Raw genomic sequence first — 21963 nt, forward strand, 5'->3', positions numbered from 1 at the left:
ACAGTGTGAAACCAAAAGTCAACGTTGACTTGTTTACGTAACATACTGAAATCTTTAGCGCGTAACTTTTTGATATTAATGTCCGTTACATTCAAGCCATGGCCAAATTAGTTGCTACAAAGCTTATTAATCAGCTCCACACAACTCTCTGTATTTCTCAGTATGACTATGTTCAGAAGATTGTGTCATCCGGCGACTCTCGAGTGAAGATAATTACCTCTTCGGAAGAGTCGGAAGTTTTTTGTGGCAACTATTAACTGCGTGGAGGAGGGGTTGGGGCGGTGCACGATCACGGAAGGCTTGTGTCGTGTAGACGCGCCGACAGTTTTGTTATTAGTCAGAATTCCTCATGCGACAGAAACTACGTACTATACCTTTTTTAAAGAATAACTACTACTAGTGCTTCTACCCTGGAAATTCAAAAAAATGCATCTGTGAAAAAGTATCAACATGGGCAGTCAAGAGTTGGACCTGAATCCATCAACAGCAAAACTAAATACTCGTATAAATTGGTTTTCAGCTGACAAAAGTGGTTTGGGGATTTAGTTACTCTTTAAAGAAAGGGTTGGTAACTATTTACAATATACACTTTTTTATATATTGTTTGAATTGGTCTTGGTGGTCAGGACAACCTGACAACCATAAATAACTTATGGGCTCTGAAAAAGGAGCGAAAAAGATCTGCACCTGTAGTTGCTAAAAACGTTAACCAATCACTGCATCGCGGTCCACTTGGAAAGAACCAATGAAATGCCTCTTTGCCCCGCTGCGCGTACTCTACCCCGCCCGTGTACGATCCTGAGCTCAATGCGCGCCGTCGCAGCATTGCTAACAGTAGACTTTTTTTTCTTTAAACATTCTGTATGATAATAGCAGGTGTTTGCTTACAGTGGTGATCGTGCACGTCTGGGCCCCAAGGAGATGCTACTTTCAAATTTTAATAGCTTTTCAACATTGCCAACCCTATCTTTAAATTAACTTGCGTACATAACTGAAATTAAGTGAGCTATATACTTATTTTAACCCAAACCATTGAAGGTGCTGTAGGTATGATTGTGAAGATCCAGGACTTGGCCAAAAAATTTGAACATCGACAACTTCTCAGGTAAAGCCCAAAACGGTCTCCTAAGCCCCACCCTCCACAAGGGAGAATGAATGTGTGTGCATGAGCAGTGATTGGTACACAGTTAGACACCCCCCCCACCCTGGCCCCCAATGGTGCATCTGCAAATCGCCAGAGTATATATATATATATATATATATATATATATATATATATATATATATAACATTTTTATTACCTGTTTCATGTAGTTCTACTCGAACATAGGGTCAGTTTCAGCAAATATGACAAAGTAGTTAGTTTTAGTAGTTAGTTTTATAAGGCTTACCTACTGCACCTTTTAAGCAAGTGTTTTAAACCGAGACTGTTTCACAATGAGCGCCGGTCGCTGGGAAATATCACATATTGTTGCATTTCGAACTCGATAATTTCCATTTTACTTGGAGGAACGTTTCACAACTTATGCCGGTCACTGAAAAATATGTTTCCCTCGAAAAGTAATTAAGAATGCAATTTTGTTTTATTGGAACGTCATTTTTAAGAGACATGGTTGCTTACAGTGAATGCTGTATCTATTAAACAATGCATGTAAAATCTGATAATGATAAAAAAGACAAGTTGTGTTCATCATTATACTTAGACACATAATTAATATATAGCTTGAAATAAATGAATATAAATGAAAATGTATTATACCATTACAAAGTTAGACTATGACTATGCAGGGATTGTATTTCTGATTACTGTTTATCTCAATGTAAATTGATGAACAACAAACATCCATTAAACACGGTAGAAAGGCAGCTCTGCAGAAAGAACATACATATTTCTTTTTTAACACATCAGTGAGGACAAATTGTTTCTTTAACAAGGATCTCAGATTGGAGGTCAATAAACTGTTCAGTGTAGTTTTAATTACTGTTTAAGGTTCTTTAGGTAATGGTTTAAATGAACAGCAATAATAATAAATGTACTCTTTAAATATAGGTAGATAAATTAAGTAGCCAGCATTCTTATATTCATCATTATGAATACATGCTTCATAAACATATTAGCATTCAGGTTAGCCAAATGCTAGGTTTGCATTCTCAGACCTATCTCCACAGCGCTGTGAAGTAAGGTCTGGCTGCTATACATTCCAGAATAGGAGAAAAAAAAGCTCTTAAGTTGTTTTTTGTTTTCTTTAAATCAATCACAACCGTTTTGGCGGTGCTAAGCTTTAGACGCAGAGACAGTGGCTCTGTTTTGGTGGAACATTTGCACCCCGCTAAAGGAAAAGCCACATACAATATTAAATGAAGTTAACTTTTTACACAATACAGTAATGTGAGATATTTAAATTAGCTGGATACATGGTTAAACCTCATTTGCTCTTACCAGTTTATCGCCGTGTATATTTTGTCCACAGCAATCCCCACCCATCGGTCCCAAAACGTGCCAGTTAGATAGTAAATGCTGTAAACATATTCTTTGTAACGCTTAACAACCATTCACCCGAAAGAACCAAGCAGCCCTGCCTCATTGCGCAATGAAATATTTCTTCAAAACTTGCCATTTTCAGCGTGTGGCTTGCTAGCTCGAAGGTTGTTGTTGGAAAAAGCTGTGGGAAAGCGAGGGACATCCGGCGGAACATTCAGCAGTGCTGAATGTGAGGCAATTTTCCTGGAAAAGTACTGTCGTTAATCCAGACTAGCCAAATGCTAACATGTTAGCTAGCCTTCGAGCAAATGAGTAACATTCAAACTGTTGACTTGAAACTGCTTCTTTTGGCTGCTACACTATATAAAACATTGTTTTTGATAATTATTGTTTGACAATGAATTCAAATCAGTGAAAAGTGGATAGTGGAAAAGCTATTATTTAAAAAAAAAAAAAAAAGTTAGCATTATGTAAGGACTTCACAATTTGTTGAATGAACAAAGAGTAAATTGCCTCCAAAACCTGTAGGATAGTAAGACAATACAGGACTGTTTCCCAACCACATCTGAGCAATAAAATCTCCATACTTGTTTCCACTAAAAAGGGTATTTCACTGTAGCTTTTAGCACCTAGCTGTATCCATGTTGAGGAACAGGTTAAACATCAACAATATTATGTCTATAAGGTAAGGGGAACCAGAATGACTGAATGGACTGGATTAATTTAATAACTATATATTTCATACTAACAAGAATATTTTAATGACAAGATAGACAGCTAGGTGTTAGGTGCATTTCAGTGATTCTCCCATCACTCTCCCATAAACATGCTCGTGATTCCTTTAAGTTCACAGAAAATGCGATCTTTCTGCTAAGACGTCTTTGGGAAACACCCACGCCCCTCTGCACCCTCCCTCCTCAGAATCAGAAAGGGCAGATAAAGTGCAACACCACCTCCAGGTCACTAGCTACTGCTGTCCTTCTGAGGGAGACACCTCTGCCAGGGGCTGTAGGGCAGCGCCAGCAGCAGGAAGAGGATCCCTCCCACGATGAGGACAGCCGCCGCACAGCCGATGCATGACACCGACCAGGAGAGCTCGTGGTGGAGAGGAACCATGTTGTCGCTGGCCAGGAAGGCCAGGACGGACAGGTGGAAAACCAACAGAGAGAGAAGCACCAGGACACCTGCGAATGAGACATTGGACACTGTCCTAATATTTTTTTAAACAAATGAGTCCACAATTGTCGGCCCCTGGCAACCTAAGGATCTCATCTAAAAACCCAAAGGTTGCCATGTGTGGAGTCTCTTATTGCAAGACCTTACTCCACAGCGCTGCGGAGTAAGGTCTGGCCCCTAAACAGATACAATATTAAATGACGTTAACTGTTCACACAATAATGTGACCTATTAAATTAACTGGATACATGGTTAAACATCATTTGCTCGCCATATGTATTTTGTCCATAGCAAATCCCCGCCCAACGGTCCCAAAACGTCACGTCTTTATAATTCTCTACAATCATACCGTGCCGTGCCATTTTAAGCATGTAGCTTGCTAGCTCAAAGTTTGTTGTTGTTTCCCGAAAAGCACAGAGTTTAGCAAAGCTAGGGGCATCCGGCGGAATATCCGGCGGAGCGGATGTTCTGACAATTATCCAGTAAATTAACTGTCGTCGACCCAGACTACCATGTTTGTTGTTGCCACTACTGACCTGACAGAATGAAGCAGACAGACGCTGGCTTGAGGAAGAAGATGATATTTTTACTGAGACACATGACGATGCATATGGCCCCCATCACCATCAAGAACAGACTGAACAGGGCCAACATGGCTGCTGCTACATTCAGATCTGCACAGGGAAGGAGAACAACAACAACACAATTCTCACGTTATTAGGAACACCTGTGGTTTTTGCAACTGGACTGATGAATAATCAAAGGGCTTTTAAGTACTTCTGGGACAGATCATTATCATTTCATAGGCATTATAGAGAACAGATGTTACTATGTATAAACAGGTTTTTAGAAAGCCTGAAATTTCTCAAAACTGCAACTTGCCGCAACGCAATTCCACATCAACCGTCGATGCATTGCATTAGCAAATCAAATCTGTGCAAGTGCACATTCCTGGTAGACTAATTTGCAACATGAAGTGTTCTTATCTTACAATAGCATAGAAAAAGACAGAAAATTATGCCTCAAAGAATTACAAACACCTGAAACCTGCAAACTATTGGATATATTAACTTCATGGATTGTATTTCATCTTCACATGCCACCTTTATTTCCCACATAGTAATATTTTCAGTCTGAAAGTGGCTAAATGCGGGCATGATACTTCTACAAAGATTTAAATGTACATCTGTCTTTCTTCATTCAGCGTATGGCACTGTGTGATCTTAATGCATTATGAGGCTGCCAGGGAAATGAGAGGTTAGACGGCAGCTCAGAGACACTTGAATGCAGAGTAGGCGGAATAGATTTCAACCACTCGCAGAGCAGACAATGGCCAACCTGAAAGAGTGTGGCGAGGAGGTGAAGGGAGACAGAAAAGGAAAGGACAGAGAAAGGCAGATATAAATCGTGGGAGAGATGACAGACAGGGGACTGAAGAATAAAGAAAAGAGCATCAGAAGAGGAAGATGAAGGGGCAAAGAGGAAGGCTGAGAGTGTGAGAGAGAGAGAGAGAGAGAGAGAGAGAGAGAGAGAGAGAGAGCCGAGGTGGAGAAGAAGAAGAAAAGAGGTAAAGAAAGGAGGGAGTGGGCGGATAAGGTAGGAAGGTGAGAGGCCACGAGAGCCGAAAGAGTTTGTGACTCACTCTTCTGTGTTGTCTTCTGAAACATCACAGCATTTTCCCCCGTGGTAAAAAACTTGAAGTAGGTGCAGTTTGATTCTGAAGAAGAAAAAGATGGGAGAAAGAGAAAGGGCTACTGTAAATAAGAGTAATCTGCTGGAGCTGCACACAATCTTGATCAAGTCAATTCAACTTTATTGTCAATTCTGCAATATGTGCCAGACATACAGAGCAATGGAAAATGTGTTTCTCTCCCACCCACGGTGCAATAAGGACACGGACAACAAGTATAATATAAAAGTAATATCCAAATAAAAAAAGACAATTAATATATACAATTAAAAAAGATAAAAAGATTAGTAGTATATACAATGCAATAATACATTCTAAGTAGTGCAAATGTATGGCAAAACCAAAACAGTACAGGAAACTAAAGACATGATGAACAACTTATTGATATCCAAGCAGCCACGTCTCTCTCAGCCCTTTACACCCTAGGTTCTACAATTCTCTATCAAACATAATCAGCCGTGAACGACAATGACGAGCTCAAGGTGACAATCCAACGCTTCCTGCTCAATTAGCATTCTGCCGTCCTGATGATGAGTTACAGTAATTAGAGTTTGGCCGTCAAATAGAATGTGACACCTCGGTCTGTTCCCTTGCACGTTTGCGCATACGAGCAAGCAAAACACGCACACACATCACTCCTAATTAGTGTGATCAAAGCCACATCCTAAGAGTATTCTGGGTTTCTTTCTTCCCCACGATAGCTATCAGCATTACATTATTTGATACTGGTCATGTAAACAGTATATTCAGGTTGGATATTCTGAATGAAGCGTTTTTTCCGAATATAGCATTTTCCGATTAAGACGTGTGATATGCTGGTTTTATTCGGGTTTTAGAGGCCTTCTTTGGACTGCAGCGCATTCAGAATATGCGTCTCAATCAGAGTATTTTACCGCAGGCTTATGGTCAGCTCTGTGCGTTGCTGTGGTTGCTGTACACAAACCAACCAGTCAACAGTTTGCAAGGCTGCAGACCCCGATGAGAAGGAGAAACACAGCTACTTTTAAACATTATCAAAGACTTGGATATCAACAGGTTTTGGGATTTGCGCACACATCGCTACGTCGACCTTTTCAAAAAGCTGGTTAAAGAAATGAATGAGGGAGGCTGTGTTCGCACTCTCAAACAAGTCTGACGCCGCTGGTAAACTTTGAAAAAAATCATATTTTGCATGGCTACATGTAAACAGGATTATTAGTGGAATATTTACTTTCATTTGCCATGTAAAACAGCTTAGTCGGAATATTGTCTTTTTTGGAATAAGGGCAAAAAACTGAATATTATGTGCATGTAAATCTAGTCTCTGTGTAACATTTATCAGTCTTATGTCACTTTACAGAACAATGTTTAATGATTTACTCTTTACACACTGGTGTCATACTCAATGCAGTTAAATGCAGATGGTAGGTTTATCCAACCATGCAAATAGTAGCCTGTTCATCAATGTTGGATATACTGGACTGTCTCCCAAAGGCCAACTATTGCATTGCACTACTTGGCCATTGGGAGCTTTATCCTACAGTACATCCAATGATAGTGACCAATCTACTACTATTTACTGTACAGTATGTCTATTTTTTTAAATGTTAAAAAGTCCTTGGGCACACTGCAACCCCATTAACTACTAAGCCAGTAACCCTGTGAATCTTTCTCACTTGTTTCGCTGAAAGTCAAACCGGTATCTTTGACTGAAATCAATGACGAACACACACAGAGAGCTCTTGGTGGACTTTTCTGTCTGTCTCTGTTATGTGAGTCATTCTTCAAAAGGGGAGCTCATACAGGTGAGTCATGGAAAACGGGAGGCAATACTGCAAATAGCTTTAATAATTGTTTTCCACACTCTACCACAGTTAGACATCCATTCATTTTCAACCCATGGTCCTTCATTATTTCCATTAGCTGTTCTTGCACCTGTAATGAGAAACCCATAAAAACTTAAGAAGATTGAAATGGTATACTTCGGAAGTGGGATTGTATGAGGTACTTATCGATCTATAGTCAGTGTATTACCTACAGCAGAACACAGGAGTTGCTGGTCTACCTGCTGCCTCGATCGGCTAGTTAAGTTTGTTATTCTGTGACTTTGGTGTTCTAAAAGGGTTAGAAAAATAACAAACTACCAGAAACTCCCGTGTTCTGCGAAGAAAGAAATTAGCACATGGATGAAGTTAGCCTTCAGGGCTTTCTTCCAGAAATGGTGTATTTAAACCCAAACCACTATTTTATTCTTAAACCAAGTAGTTTCGTTGCCTAAACCTTAAGAGATTTCTGGCAGAAAGCCCTGAAGTCTAACTTCTCCCATGTGCGTAAAATGACGTTTTTTGTCAATGGAGTCTGGAGGCTTTGAGACTAGATAACAGCTTCACTTCCTCCTGCTGAAACTTAATCCGCATTGAAAATATTCTTAATATAGCGTACACTTCAACCGATATTGATTTTTCTAGGTGGGCCTTTTTTTAGGTGTCTGAAATACTTGTAGCTGCTGCCCCCGTCCACAGCAGTACATTGCTTTGCATCAGTTGGTACTCCTGCCTGCTTCTTCTTGGCCAATTCTCCTTTACCAGGGTCTTATTTTTTTCATGCAAAATAAAAATAAGATGAATAAATAAATGGTAAACAAAACCTTGACAACTCCGAATACAAATTTCAAAATCACTTATTTAGACACCCAAAACAAAATGATGGTTATCGTTGCCCAAGAGCCGAGGACTTTGAAAATCCAAATGATGTTACCCTTCACCCAAAACCAACTTGCGAACTCACTCTTTCACTCAGACTATGTAACAATGACCCAGGCAGTTAGTCAGCCAGAGCATTCATCCAGCCAGACATCAAACAGGGAGCCAAGCATCATTTGTCTAGCCAAAGAATCAGGTAGACCTCTCATTCATGCTAACTCACTCCCTCAAACTGAGCTGTCCAACAAGTTTGACAAACGTCCAGTCGGCCAGCTGGTATGTCAATCATCAGCTAAAAAACTCCCTTCCTCACACAGACCAGCCAGTCTGGCTATCACCAGACCAAGCTCAATCTTTTAAGACTGAACATTAGTCTGGGGAGTCTGCTCTGTATTTTCTACTGCACAAGAGGCGTGATCAACGGGCATGGTTCTAATGACGCTGTACGCAATTGGATAGTTCTTCACGATCCGGGTGACAGCAGCGACAGCCTCATCAACGGGTTGCTACGCTTCGGTGGCCGCTATGTTGAATGTAAACAAGAAGCTGTTTGTTCTCTATCGTCATCATGTTAAACCCACCAATAGCGCGCCAGGTGGATAAGCCAGTTTGTGATTGGTCCTCGCAAAATTGTAACGGAAGCATGATAGATAAACGTACAGGTTTCCAGCCGCCGGCAGATCGAGCTGGGTTTACCCAGTCTACAGACCAGCCAGCCGCCATCATAAAAGTTAGACAGTCATCCACCCAACGGGTCAGTAGATTTATGAGTCACCTCCGGGTAGATCAGCAGGTCCACAGCTCTCTCTCTCTGGGTCGATATCAGACACCCACAATGTCTTTGTGCAGCCCTTCCACAGGCCGTAGTGAGCTGTCAGGCAAGTCTGCAACATCAAAATCAGAGAGGTTTGTTTTAAGACAACATCAGCATTAACATTCTTATTTTATCCATCACAGTGTTTAGCTTTACACAGCAACAAGGGATTTATGTCTAACAGGAAATTACTCTTTAGTTGTGGTTTTTGTCCCCATGTTTCTTTCATGTCAGTGAAAAGAATTAAGTCATACACAGAAGTTCCTGTTCATTGTTATTTTACAATATTTCACCTGGTTGTTATAGAAACTCTTTGACGGTGCCAGCTCCGCCCAGAACTCTGTCCCCACCCCAAGGACTGTCAGGACTACGCCCACGATGGCCACGAAGAATGCCAGCTTGATCTGGTGACAACACAATACATGACAGTACGCTAATGTTAAGAGGAAATCTGAAGTTACAAAAATGAATCGCAAAGAAATTGAAAGAGCTGGCAAGAGCAAGTCTACATACACATAGTAGTAAGCACCATGTCTAGCTTTTTATATATACTGTATGTGTACATTTTATTTGAATTTACTTCCTCTGACATTTCTTTTTACAGCTTTTAGTCCCCTTGCACCCTCCTTTTCTCAGGCACTTACAACAATCATGCTCTTGCCGTCATTTATTGTCTGTGGGAGTTCAGTGCATAGGGGATGGACATTGGAACTGGACCATAAAGTGCTGTGATACACACAAAGAAAACAAGAGAGCTAATTAATCAAGATGAGCTTAGAGTAGATATCCTGCAGTAATGTGCAGTGAGGAAGTAACAATACTAAAGTTAAAGAACAATCTCTGAATGTTAAATGTCCTCAGCAGATGAATATCAACCCCCATACAAGCAGTTGAGATGTGTGGGTGGCTCCTGTACTTCTGTGTGGAGAAAAAGTAAGGACTTTTTCTCTGGTTATTTCAGGTATGCATTATCTTTAGAATACTAGAGTAGGGAATTAACAACCTCCTAAACTATTTATATACAGTATGTGTGGGAAAATGTCAAAGTGACAGAAGAAAGAGCCTGAGATCTCAGCTGACTAAGTCAACTTTGAGCATTTTAACGCATTCTCATTACCGACTTTATACGATATCGTACGAAAAGTGAAGCACACCAATTCGTATGATATCCTCCGAAATTAGGCGACCGCCGGCATCCTTTCAGCGGACATCACAGTTATGTTTAGCTGAGAAAAAGTGAGCGGCATGCGCCAACAAGAGTTAAGTTTAGGCACTAAAACGACTAGTTAAGTTTAGGAAAAAGATCGTGGTTTTGGATTAAAACATTTCCGAGGAACGAACACGAGTTTCCTGGGTGTTTTTCCCAGGAAGCGAACTCCGCTATATTTTATTTATATATTTTATATCCCACCCATCCCCCCCGACCTCCTCTGTGTGGTCCGCAGCGTTATTATACAGCAGCAGTCAATGTGGTGCATACAGCAAAAAATACGTACGAATTACAGTGCATTACTTTTCATAGCTATACGTATAAATGGTTCATGAGAACAGCCTGAGCATTTATATCCCGCCTGCAGATTACTCACATGGTTTTTACAACATTTTATCTCCGTAATGTCAAAGAACTGCATTTGACATTTTGTAAATACTTATTTTCTAACATTAGAAGTCATTCAGCTGCTCTTGTGGAGTGTTCCCTGCCCTTTGGACGAGCCTGATTTCAGTTGAAAAAGCAGCTGAATGACTGATGGGTTCCATTAGCTCCAAAGTATTTTCGTACAGCCTAAGGGGGAACACACATTCACACAATATGAAACCAGTCACCTTCCCTTCCTGGGCCTCACTCATGGCGTGTCCTGCTGACGTCGTCCTGCGGCGCTTGCCCCCCCCACCGCGTCCAGTCATGAGGCCGGACAAACCTCCTCCAGCACCCTGGGGTGCTCCTACCGTTGCAAGCGCCGTTCCTGGCGGTGCCATACGGCCGTCATCATCGGTCACAGAAAAGGCAGACCACATGTTGTGACGAAATGGAAAACAACTAAGACAGATGAGTGGTGTTCAGTTTAGCAGCTAAGTTTGCCTTGCGCTTTGCCCTCGACAGGGATGGTTAAAAAGAACAAAAACAGTGGAAAGCTGTTGTCAGTTTGTGCCCATTAAAAAAAAAAAAGCAGGACAAATACCTGAGACAGTATAAAAGTAAAATAATGTCCAACAGGTGTATCTGACAGAAAGGAAGGAAAAGCACAGGAAGAGGTAGAAATATGAACCTTAAAAGAAAACTGTGATAAGAACAGCGAAAAAAAACGGTATACAAAAGCAGAATTAAAAAATGTTTAAACCCAAAGAGTCTTCTTGGTATCAAAAACTAAACATACTGCTGTGAAAAAACGTTCTCAGACAAAGGCAGGAATCAGCCTTCTCTTGAGAAAAAGCCCCAGAAAAAATGGCGGCTTTGACGACGGATGCAAAACTGATAAACGAATCATAATGAAAAGAGGAAAAAAGATGACAGAAAATGTGTTTAGAAAAATGCAGCCGCTGAGAGTCTGTAGAGGTAGTAGTCAGGAGTGGAAGAAGTGATGTAACCTGGGGATGGAAATAGAAAGAGAAAAGAAAAAAGTAAAAGTAGCTATTCAATTCAATTCAATTTTATTTATAGTATTAAATCATAACAAGAGTTATCTCAAGACACTTTACAGATAGAGTAGGTCTAGACCAGTGGTTCCCAACCTGGGGTCCGGGCACCCCCAGGGGGGGCCGCAAAGATCACAGGGGGGGGGGGGGCGCAAGTCTTTATCTGGTTTGAGGTTGAGGTTAAAAAAAAATATTTGCACATGCTAAACAAATTATGATAATACACTAGAATATATAATGTATACTGCAAGTCTGTATGAAAACTATATATTTAGTTGTATCCTCGTTTTTCCTGCCGCCACTGCATCACTTTTTTATGAATGAAACATGGTGGAGAAAAGTAAAAGTGCTGATAACTCCTCTGTATCAAAAAAGAAAGTAAGGCTCTATCTCAAGAGTTGCCTTAACTTCGGTTTGGGGGGGCTCAGCCAAGGAAAAAAGGTTGGGAACCACTGCTCTAGACCACACTCTATAATTTACAAATCCCCATCAATTCTAATAATTCCCCCAAGAGCAAGCAGTGCGACAGTGGCGAGGAGAAACTCCCTATTAGGAAGAAACCTGAGACAGACCCAGACTCTTGTGACAGTGAAGGCATTTATATGCAGAATGCCCTTAGACAGATGTTCTGGTCTTTTGCACAAACTTCACTTTATAAAGAACAGACATGTATAGATGGAGGAATGATGCACGCGTAGAAACTGCTGCACATTTCATGGTACAAAAATAAACCAAGAAACGGTATCGATCAATGCTAGCAGTATTAGCACTGTGCTTTCTCCACTGTGCTCTCTGATATACCACATCAATCAGATTTAGCTTTGTAGAGATAAAGTAGAGAATGACACTGTGTCTGTGTATACGGACATGTTTCACATGTGTAGACACAATTTGCATTTTATAGGTGCATAAAATCTCTTTAGGCCAGAATTTTGGACCCATGTGGATGTGTGCGCTAATGAAAATGACTTCACTTCTTTGGGAATTTCCATCTTAAATTTGTCATGAGAACTGTAACATTCATTTTTCAACAGAAAAGGGAAAAAAAACAATCAGCAGGTGTGAGGAAAACAACAAGAAAGACAAACAGAGACACAGACACAATTGTTTGCTGTGATTTGAAAGCCAAAACAAAAGAGAGTAAAATCTGATTAATGAATTACTGATTTTAACAGAAACGGGTCAACTACTAAAAATATTCCAGACAAGTGACAAGAGTCTAGAATCGAGATCTTACTCCCCGTTTACACCTGGCATTAACAATGCAATCTGGATCTGGTTATCTTAACGAGGAAGAACACATGCAGTTATTCAAAAAAACAAATGCTGGAATGCCACGATAAAAGCAAGCAGCATCTTGCTTGCATGGCAGCTAAGAGGGCTGTTGACAACCCCCCTCCATGATGTGTTGATGTCTTTTTGTAAATAAAGATTAAATATAACAACTGAGTTGTTTTCGTTATTTGATAACCACTAATAAAAAGCTATTTGTGTAGGGGCCAGTAAAAATTGAATTCAGGCACGTAGAATTTTTTTTTCCACTTGCCCGGTTGTGAAATAAAAACTTAAAGGGTAACTACCATTTTTTTCAACCTCGAACTTATTTTTGATGTTTAAGTGACTGATGGGAACAACAATCTTTGACATTGGTCCAGAATTAACCCTTGTGTTGTCTTCTCATCAACCTTGTTTTTGCTTTTTCCAACGTTTTAAATTGTAAAAGTTTTCTTCTACACATTTTCAGCGCTTATTTCTACCTCCCATATTTTCTGATATAAAACAAACATTGAAAACGGGTCAATGTGACCCAAAGTCAACACAAGGTTTAAGGGAGATCGCTTCAGTCGGCAGCAGCGAACCAAGCTACAATGTAAGTTAATAGGGCAATTGTCCAGCTTGTATTTACCTTCACAAAAGGGCTCGTTTTGCCACTGACAGGCTCAGATTAATATGCTAAGTGCCTGACAAAATTATGGAAAGGACCCCTTCAGAGAAAGACCTTTAAAACCTCTTTGAGACATTTCTGTTTAACCATAAACAGCTCTCAAGTCGCTAGCGCTAAACCCACCAGAATCCATTTAAAAAGCAATACTTTTAGCGTGTATAGAGCCAACATATTTTCACAAAAAGTAAAATATGTGTTTATATATCAACCAAAACTAGAGTTGTGATGATTGGAAAAGTGGAAAGACAACCCAAAATGACTTGTCATAGTTTTATTTAGTTTCTGTCGACTTCGAATTAGTTGTATTTTACGATGCTAAAATTACTGTTTATTTACATGGAGTCTGGTGGGTCTAGCGAATGCAATTTTGCGGCTGTTTTTATGTGTACTCTTTAGCAGAAAGGTCGACCTCCTTAGAAATCCTTTCCATAATGTTGTCAGATGCTTAGAATATTAATCTGAGCCTGTCAGTGGTGAAACGAGCCCTTTTGTGAAGGTAAATACAAGCTGGACAATTGCCCTATTAACTTACATTGTAGCTTGTTTTGCCGCTGCCGACAGCAGCAATGTAATTTAATACTGGACCAATTTCAAAGATTGTTGTTCCCATCAGTCACTTCGACACAAAACATAGTAAAGTAGGGTTCAGGTTGAAAAAAAAAAACAGTAGTTACCCTTTATCTTTGAACCCTGGCATAATGCAGGTGGAATGGCCAGTGTATATTGTGCCTCGCATTTTGATTTTGGATCACAAGGTGAAAGGTCACCAAGCTACTGCACCATTTCTTTCATAGATCTGGGAAGGTGCTGTGTTTCTTAAAAAACAACACCAGTTGCATATTGAGATACCATCACACTGCAGGCCAAATTTGAGATAACAAGAACATATTAAAATACAGACTGCAAAAACATATCACTTCATACCCTCTTAGTTGCTGGTTTGGAATGTATCCGTTTACAATCTTTGATGACATCCATCTCTTGTTCTTATGCCAAATGAATGTAATGTAATGGAGTGCATGGGGCAAACGGGGTCTTCTAGGACCTCTTGCTGCCAAAATCATCAAAATGTCAAAGAGTGACAGATTGCCAGAACTCTAATGGGTCCAGTAACTTTAGAGTAAAAGCATTTGTTCGTCTGTAATTGGGCAGTGTGAAAACAAACGAGTCAGATCTAAAAATGTAATAAAATAAGTCGTTCTATTATTGTCTACATAAACCAAAGACAGTAACTGTATGTATTATCCAGAATTCGGAAACTTCCTCAGTTGATGCTTCTGATAGAAGACAAGCTTCCTCCGATCACAAATAATTATCCGTGCTGTCTGTTCTACTTTTTCTATCAGAAACAGAAAAGCAATGTAAAAGCACTTGCAGCATAGTGGAATCACAATCAATTGTCTATTTTGAGATGTTATGTGACAGCAAAACCCAACAGAAAAAATACTCAGGGTGCTGTATCATAACCTGCTATCTATTCTGAGACGCTTTGTGGAACCTCAGCGGCACAAAAACACTCATCATGTTCAAGCCATAACCAATTATCTATTCCGAGAAGCTCTGTGATGGAGAAGTCACGCAGATACGCTGCCGATGAATTGAATCTTAAACCCTTTATGTCTGTAGGGTGAAAGAAACAGCTGTCCCGCTGCATTCCACCACGTTGTGGTGACAACAGACATGATATGCCGTCCTCCCTCTTGTTAGCAAAAATGAAACACATTCCCCGGGGAGAACAAATAACTTTGCTTTCCCATCACAGTCTGTCTTGTTAACGAGCTAACAAGCTACAGAGTGTGAGTTTAGGATCGTTTTCCGGCAAAGTTCTCCATGGAATAAAGATAATAAGACAAAACGCCACAGTGTAATACATACAAAAATACACTTTCACACATATTTAACTCATACCCTGTTAGTAACTCACATCGTATCAGTTCAAACACTGACACAGCTATTTAGATTCAGTCACCAAGTATCTCATTAAGAGAATCTGCAGGTACATTTATGCTGCAGTAGTGCACCAGTAAGAAATGTACCAACTCCCAACTGTTGTTAATACTAAACAAGATGCTTCATGTACAGTGTAGTCTATGCAGTAACTCCAAAAGAAATGACTCAAGTCATCATTCTATTTAAGCCTAAAAGAAAGTCTATTTGTCACAAATACTGTGTAAATGTCAAAGTAATACTTTTTTATGTCCTTTTGCCTTGACCCCTGAGTGGAGACATTCAGTTTTACCATTTGAAAATATTCAAATTGAATATAAGGAAGAAGGCTTATATTTCAGTTGGGTACATGTTAAATTAATCTACAAATAATTGAGACATTTAGACAAACTGCAATCATTAGATTTGACAAAAGAGAATTAAGAACTTATCCACTCAAAGCGGCTGACAGCATGTCAATAAACGATTAAATGTTGCTTAATCTTCACTCAAAATGGTCATTGCAGTACAAATTTTAAACATAACTGAGTAATTAAGGATATTAGGATAATAGTATTAGCCTACTAGTAGTAGAAGAATTATTGATACAAGAAGAAGTAGTAGTATCGTAGTGACACATTCTCACTCCCAACTTGTCGCATACAGACGCTTTGGCATAATTTTTCAACACACAGAGTAGGGCTAGGTTTAGGTAGTCTGTATCCGCGACGTTCCACTTCCGGGATTGCTCAGGTGCCGCCATAAATTCCGCCTGATATCCTTCTTTTCGGCCGGATGTCCGTTACCTTTGGCTTCTTTGTGTTGGAATTTTAAACGCCGGTGGATTTATAAGGACTATGGTTAACTGCTCCTCAGATCTCTGCAGGGTAAATCCAGACAGCTAGCTAGACTATCTGTCCAATCTGAGTTTTCTGTTGCACGACTAAAACAACATTTAAAAGTACACAAATTCCACCAAAACAAGTTCCTTCCCGAGGCTGTTTTGCAGAGGCGCCAGGGCTCCGTCCAGTGCTTGGCGCTGCCCCAAGACCATTGTGATTGGTTTAAAGAAATGCCAATAAACCAGAGCACGTTTTTCTCCCATCCCGAAGTACTGTGTGGACTAGCCAGACCTTTTGTAGGCCAAGGCTGTTTTCCAAAGAGATATGCAATGAATGAGGCAGGCACTGGGCAACTTGGCATGCGCATCGAACCTGCAAGCTCTCTGTCAGACACAGCATGAAGTACTCGTCAACTGGAACAAACAACTGCAATAACGATGTTAACAATACTACTGTATTTTTCACTACTGGGTTATTATGTGCTGTATTGATTTATCATACAGTTCCTGATAAGTCCAACACTAAAACCAGGGTTGTATATATTAATAAATACATTTGAATATGTCAAGGAACAAATATATTTCTACTTAATACATATATAAAACCACAGTAAACAACCGAGCAACATTCACATCTGTCATTACAGAACAAGTTAGTTAAAGTATGTTAGTGGTCAAGAACATGAAACCATTTAGTAAACGTTGCTGTCCTTACTCATGACATCTGACCATGGCTTTCTTTATAAGGCATCCAATTGGCCTCACTGGAAAAGTAGCACTGAAGCATGAGGAAGGAACTCATTACAGCGGCTGTCACCAGCGACAAACACTCTTTAAAAAGTTCACTCTTTTAAAATATCCTTACTGTCTCCAAGAATAAGTCAAAATGGAATTTTGCTCTGAGGAGAAAGTTCCTGCGTTATGTCATAGCAAACTGGACTCCATCAACACTTGCAACGTTTGAAGAAGAAGCCATTTCAGCTTTATTCACCCCACTAGCTCAACCCCCCCTCACCCCCAAACAGTTTAGCAGACAAACAATATCATGCTAAAATTAGACACATTAGTTTTATTTTTTCCGTCTTAAACAGGTGCTGCACGCGCGCTCCACAACGCTCGCCGCCACTTCACACATATCACAACAATGGTATTAACAAGTTGCTGACCTGGTTTTTGTGTGTGTGCTTCTGCTCGGAGTGACTGAGGGCGAGGCGAGGAGAGGGAGTGAGCGAGGGAGAGAGAGGTGGGCAGTGAGGGAGGGAGGGAGGGGAAAAGAGGGTGGAGGTCCAAGTAGGAGTCGGTGTTACGTCCGAGGGAGGATGGGGGGGTTTATTTAAGAGTGCACGTGTGTGTGTGGAGGTGAAAAAGAGGATCAGCTTATTGCCCTAAGTGTGTGTGTGTGTGTGTGTGTGTGTGTGTGTGTGTGTGTGTGTGTGTGTGTGTGTGTGTTCTTGTTTAACTACATTCGTGGGGTCCAAAAACCGGGAATACGGTATACTTGTGGGGTCCCGACAGCTTTGTGGGGCCAAAATGGTGGACCCCACAACATTAAAGGGCAGTTTGAGGGTTAAGACTTGGTTTTAGGATTAGGAATAGAATTAGGTTATGGTTAGGGAGAGGGTAAGGGTTAAGGTTAGGCATTTAGTTGTGATGGTTAAGGTTAGGGTAAGGGGCTAGGGAATGCATTAGGTCAGTGGTGGTCCCCACAAAGATAGTGAGACGCAGTGTGTGTGTGTGTGTGTGTGTGTGTGTGTGTGTGTGTGTGTGTGTGTTGTGTGTTGTGTGTGTGTGTGTGTGTGTGTGCGCTCGCGCGTGTGTGAGGAATGCAGTAGCATCTGAAAGTGAATCTGTTTGTTTATGCTAAGGTGGACAGTTGTGCTGGACTAGTCTCATGGCTTGAAAATGTACTTGTGTAGAAATGTGTCACACCACACCGACACCAACACACACACACACACACACACACACACACACAGACAGACACAGACAACCCCAACTCCTTATCTGTGTGTGTACGTGCATGTTATGCCTCCCTTCTATCTATTTTTGCCCCCCACCTGTTAATGACATTAAAGCCGACCCAGGGGAAAAGGCTGCAGCGGGGGGGCTTGTGTCAGCTCGACTCTGGCTGGGAGGCTCGTGTCTGCGGCCACCGCTACGATCCCGCTGATTGAAGAGGGAATTGTAGATTCATCACCTCGAAAACAAGTTACACTGTCAGGTTGCCTGCTCACATGGTCAGACGTCGGAGCCGTGAGATCGATTCCAACCGGACAGTGAAACCCTCACACCATCACAGCCTGCTGACAAATGCAAATGCAGCAGTTTATCCTCAGTTTGTTTGTACTAAAAGACGATTGTCTTTAAAAAAGGTTGTAACAGTCTAAAACTTAACTTTTATAACGTTTACAGTGTTGTGCTCCATTTAGTGGACTATTCAGATTGACACTTAAAGAAGATACATTATGGAAAACTAAAAATGTCTATTCAAGGGGTGGATTGTAGATGAGACTCAATTTCACCAGCTTTTTGATGTGATGAATGAATGCCCTAGATGCCCTGAATAAGCGATTTTGACCTGTCATGTCATATTAGGGGGGAAATGGCAGTTCCAGTACTATTCACATACCGTACAACAAAACTGCATTCTCAATTCTGACGTATATGTTTCTAATCAAGTCTGTGTAAGAAAGGATGTTGGGGTGGATGGATGCGTCAAACAAAGACTGGACTTTTACTACCCAGGAGGCCGCTGTTTGTGTAGCCTGGAAATCCAAACCCAAATCCGAAAGATTAAGGGTCTGGCATTGAGTAATGAAAATGGCCCAACTTGAGGGGCGGCACCATGCCTGCATTTGAAAATCTCACTGCAGGCAATTTGGATAACACTACGACCAATCACAACAATACACGGGGTGACTGGTCTACCAGTTAGCTACCAGCAGAGCTAACTGGTAGATTAAACTGCTGTCATCTGTTTAGCTCGCCTCTGGCCCGCCTATATCAGATACACCGATGTGATTGGTGCAGCTCGGCTACAGGGGCATAGTTAATGAGCATCATTACTCAATGCCAGAGTGACTCGCTGAGCAAATTCAAATTGTGCTGTCGCGAGAACTCTGGATTTCCAGGGTAGTGTTTGTGTCCAGCGTGAAACCAAAAGTCAACGTTGACTTGCTTACGTAACAAACTTAACCTACATTACATACCTAACATGCTTAACTTATGTATGTATCTTAAAGTGGCTATATGTAACTTTCAGTTTGTGTTGATTCTAGCGGCCGCTTTGGACAAAAGCAGAAGTGTTTTTACCACACCTGCTGTCGTAAAGATCTTTTCTTTACGGTGCTGTATTGCCCACTGTAGATTACTGAGTGAGCCTTACCGGGATGTCATATAGTCACGATGAATGTTTTGCTCGGACAGAAAATCATTAATTTACAATAAGAGAATAAGTTACAGATGCATCTTTGCATTTCAAATGTTGCATACGGTAACTTTGCTTACTTTGGATGTCTCGTGAGCTAAACTGGGTATCACCATCACTGTGGCATGAGAAAGAGATTGTCGTAGCAACCAACGTAATAATAACTTGGATTAATATAGCGCATTTCATGAAACCCACGGATGCTTTAAACAAGTAACGTTACAGGGGGACAAGAGAAAAGAAAATATTAGGCCAACACAAACACGGACTAAAAGGAATAAAATGTCCGTGCTAAATGGAAGGGGGTCGTAATTTAACGTTGGCTACTGATGTACAACCACATCGCGCATTGTAAAGATATTTTATGAATGAAATATACATATAACATACCTGAGGGACTTCAGGGTGGGTTTTGAATGATACCGTAATTGTCTCCATCTGTTGAAAGCCCGACCAAAGTTGACTCACGTTATTGCCTGATGTCTTTCACTTTCCCTTTTAACTTTTAGTTGTTCTATATTTAATTTCCTTCTTTCCTGTGATGGCCCTGCCCCAGTATCAGCCATAACTACAACAGATAACTTCTAAAATAAAATTTAAATACAATTAGGCCTATATAAAGAAATCTTCTGCTTCCTTTTACCTGGCTCCACTGGCTGGACACGATAACACAGGCTTTTTCGGTATTACGAAAAAATCTGTGACCCGTCAGAATGTGTTGCTGTAGCGCCATCTACCTGCCACAAATCATTCTGTTACTTTGCGGGAAAAATGGGACCCGGGCAGATGCCTTACTAAAAACTATATAAAGATAACGTTCTTTTCACTGTTAGTCTCGTTTGCTGTTACAGGTAATTTAAGACCATTGTATGAAAAATGACAGAGCTTCAGAAACCTTAAAAAGTTACATAGTCACTTTAAATGAGGTAACAAATGCACTTTTTCTAACCCTAACCCAAGTATTTGCATTTATATTCACAATGTTAAAGGTGCAGTAGGTAAGACTTATAAAACTAACTTTCTGTCATATAGCTCCCTGTTCAGATGCACCAATCATAATAATAATAATAATAATAAATTTAATTTATATAGCGCTTTTCATGGACTCAAAGTCGCTTTACAGGGCAGGGTAGATTATAAAAACATAAAACAAAACGAACAAAACAAAACAAGTAGAACAAAACAAAATTCAGATGAAAAAGGGAGGGGGGCAGGGGAGGGGGGCTATGGGTAGGCAGAGTTGAAGAGATGGGTCTTGAGGCGGGACTGGAAGATGGTGAGGGACTCAGAGGTGCGGATCTCTTGGGGGAGGGAGTTCCAGAGCCTGGGAGCTGCTCTGGAGAAGGCTCTGTCCCCAAAACTGCGGAGTTTGGACTTTTGGATGGAGAGGAGACCGGCTGAGGTGGATCTGAGGGACCGTGAGGGTTGGTAGGGGGAGAGGAGGTCAGTGAGGTATGAGGGGGCCAGATGGTGGAGGGCTTTGTAGGTGAGGACCAGGATTTTGTAGATGATCCGGTGGGAAATAGGAAGCCAGTGGAGTTGTTTTAGGACAGGAGTGATGTGGTGCCAGGATTTGGAGCGGGTAATGAGGCGGGCGGCTGAGTTCTGGACCAGTTGGAGTCGGTTGATGTTGGTAGAGCTGATGCCAAGGAGAAGTGAGTTGCAGTAGTCCAGTCGGGAGGAGATGAAGGCGTGAATGAGTCTTTCAGCAGCGGAGGGTGTGAGAGAGGGTCTGATTTTGGCAATGTTGCGGAGGTGAAAGAAGGAGGTTTTAATGACTTGACGGATGTGAGGCTCAAGGGAGAGGGTGGAATCAAAGATCACGCCGAGTTGCGGGCCTGGGGAGATGGGGAGACAATGGTGCCGTCGATGGTGAGAGTGGGGTTATTGGTTTTGCTAAGTGTGGATTTGGAGCCGATCAGAAGGAATTCTGTTTTGTCGCTGTTGAGTTTGAGGAAGTTGTGTTGCATCCAGGTTTTAATAGCTGACAGACAGGAGTTGATGTGGGAGAGGGGAGGATTGTGGGGGGATTTGGTGCTGAGGTAGATCTGGGTGTCATCAGTGGAAGTCCAGGTTGAAGTGGCGGAGTATCTGACCAAGAGGGAGGATGTAGATGATGAAGAGGAGGGGGCCAAGTACGGAGCCTTGGGGAGAACCTTGAGTGACTGTGGCTGTGGCAGAGGTGTGGTTGTGGAGAGAGATGAAATGGGATCTGTTGGATAGGTAGGACTGGAGCCAGCTGAGTGCAGTACCTTCGATACCGAGGTCTTTGAGTCTGGTGAGCAGGATGTTATGGCTCACAGTATCGAAGGCTGCACTCAGGTCGAGGAGGATGAGGATGTTGAGG

At 41.2% G+C, this 21963-nt stretch overlaps 1 protein-coding gene across 2 annotated transcripts; it reads right to left on the reverse strand.

Annotated features, from left to right (window-relative positions):
* Positions 1 to 2928: 2928 nt before the first annotated feature.
* Positions 2929 to 17440, reverse strand: LOC120570720 (voltage-dependent calcium channel gamma-6 subunit-like). 2 transcript variants are annotated; one of them, XM_039819206.1, is made up of 7 exons: positions 17356 to 17440; positions 10668 to 11429; positions 9137 to 9247; positions 8805 to 8913; positions 5301 to 5375; positions 4195 to 4332; positions 2929 to 3666 (listed from the first exon to the last, which is right to left on the reverse strand). In XM_039819206.1, the coding sequence occupies exons 2-7, from the start codon at positions 10857 to 10859 to the stop codon at positions 3446 to 3448; spliced, it is 846 nt and encodes a 281-aa protein (XP_039675140.1). In that variant the 5' UTR covers positions 10860 to 11429; positions 17356 to 17440; the 3' UTR covers positions 2929 to 3445. The 2 variants fall into 2 exon arrangements, with proteins under 2 accessions (XP_039675140.1, XP_039675141.1); XM_039819207.1 differs by lacking the exon at positions 17356 to 17440 and adding an exon at positions 16905 to 17105.
* Between the last annotated feature and the right edge of the window lie 4523 nt (positions 17441 to 21963).

Source organism: Perca fluviatilis, chromosome 13 (genome assembly GCF_010015445.1).
Source record: "Perca fluviatilis chromosome 13, GENO_Pfluv_1.0, whole genome shotgun sequence".
Classification (NCBI taxonomy): Eukaryota; Metazoa; Chordata; class Actinopteri; order Perciformes; family Percidae; genus Perca; species Perca fluviatilis.

Coding starts and splice junctions, on each gene's coding strand:
- LOC120570720 (XM_039819206.1), bottom strand. CDS start 10,859: ATGTGGTCTGCCTTTTCTGTGACCGATGATGACGGCCGTATGGCACCG. Junction 9,248..10,667: donor GTGAGGCCCAGGAAGGGAAG/GTGACTGGTTTC, acceptor TGTTGTCACCAG/ATCAAGCTGGCATTCTTCGT. Junction 8,914..9,136: donor AGAGTTTCTATAACAACCAG/GTGAAATATTGT, acceptor TTGATGTTGCAG/ACTTGCCTGACAGCTCACTA.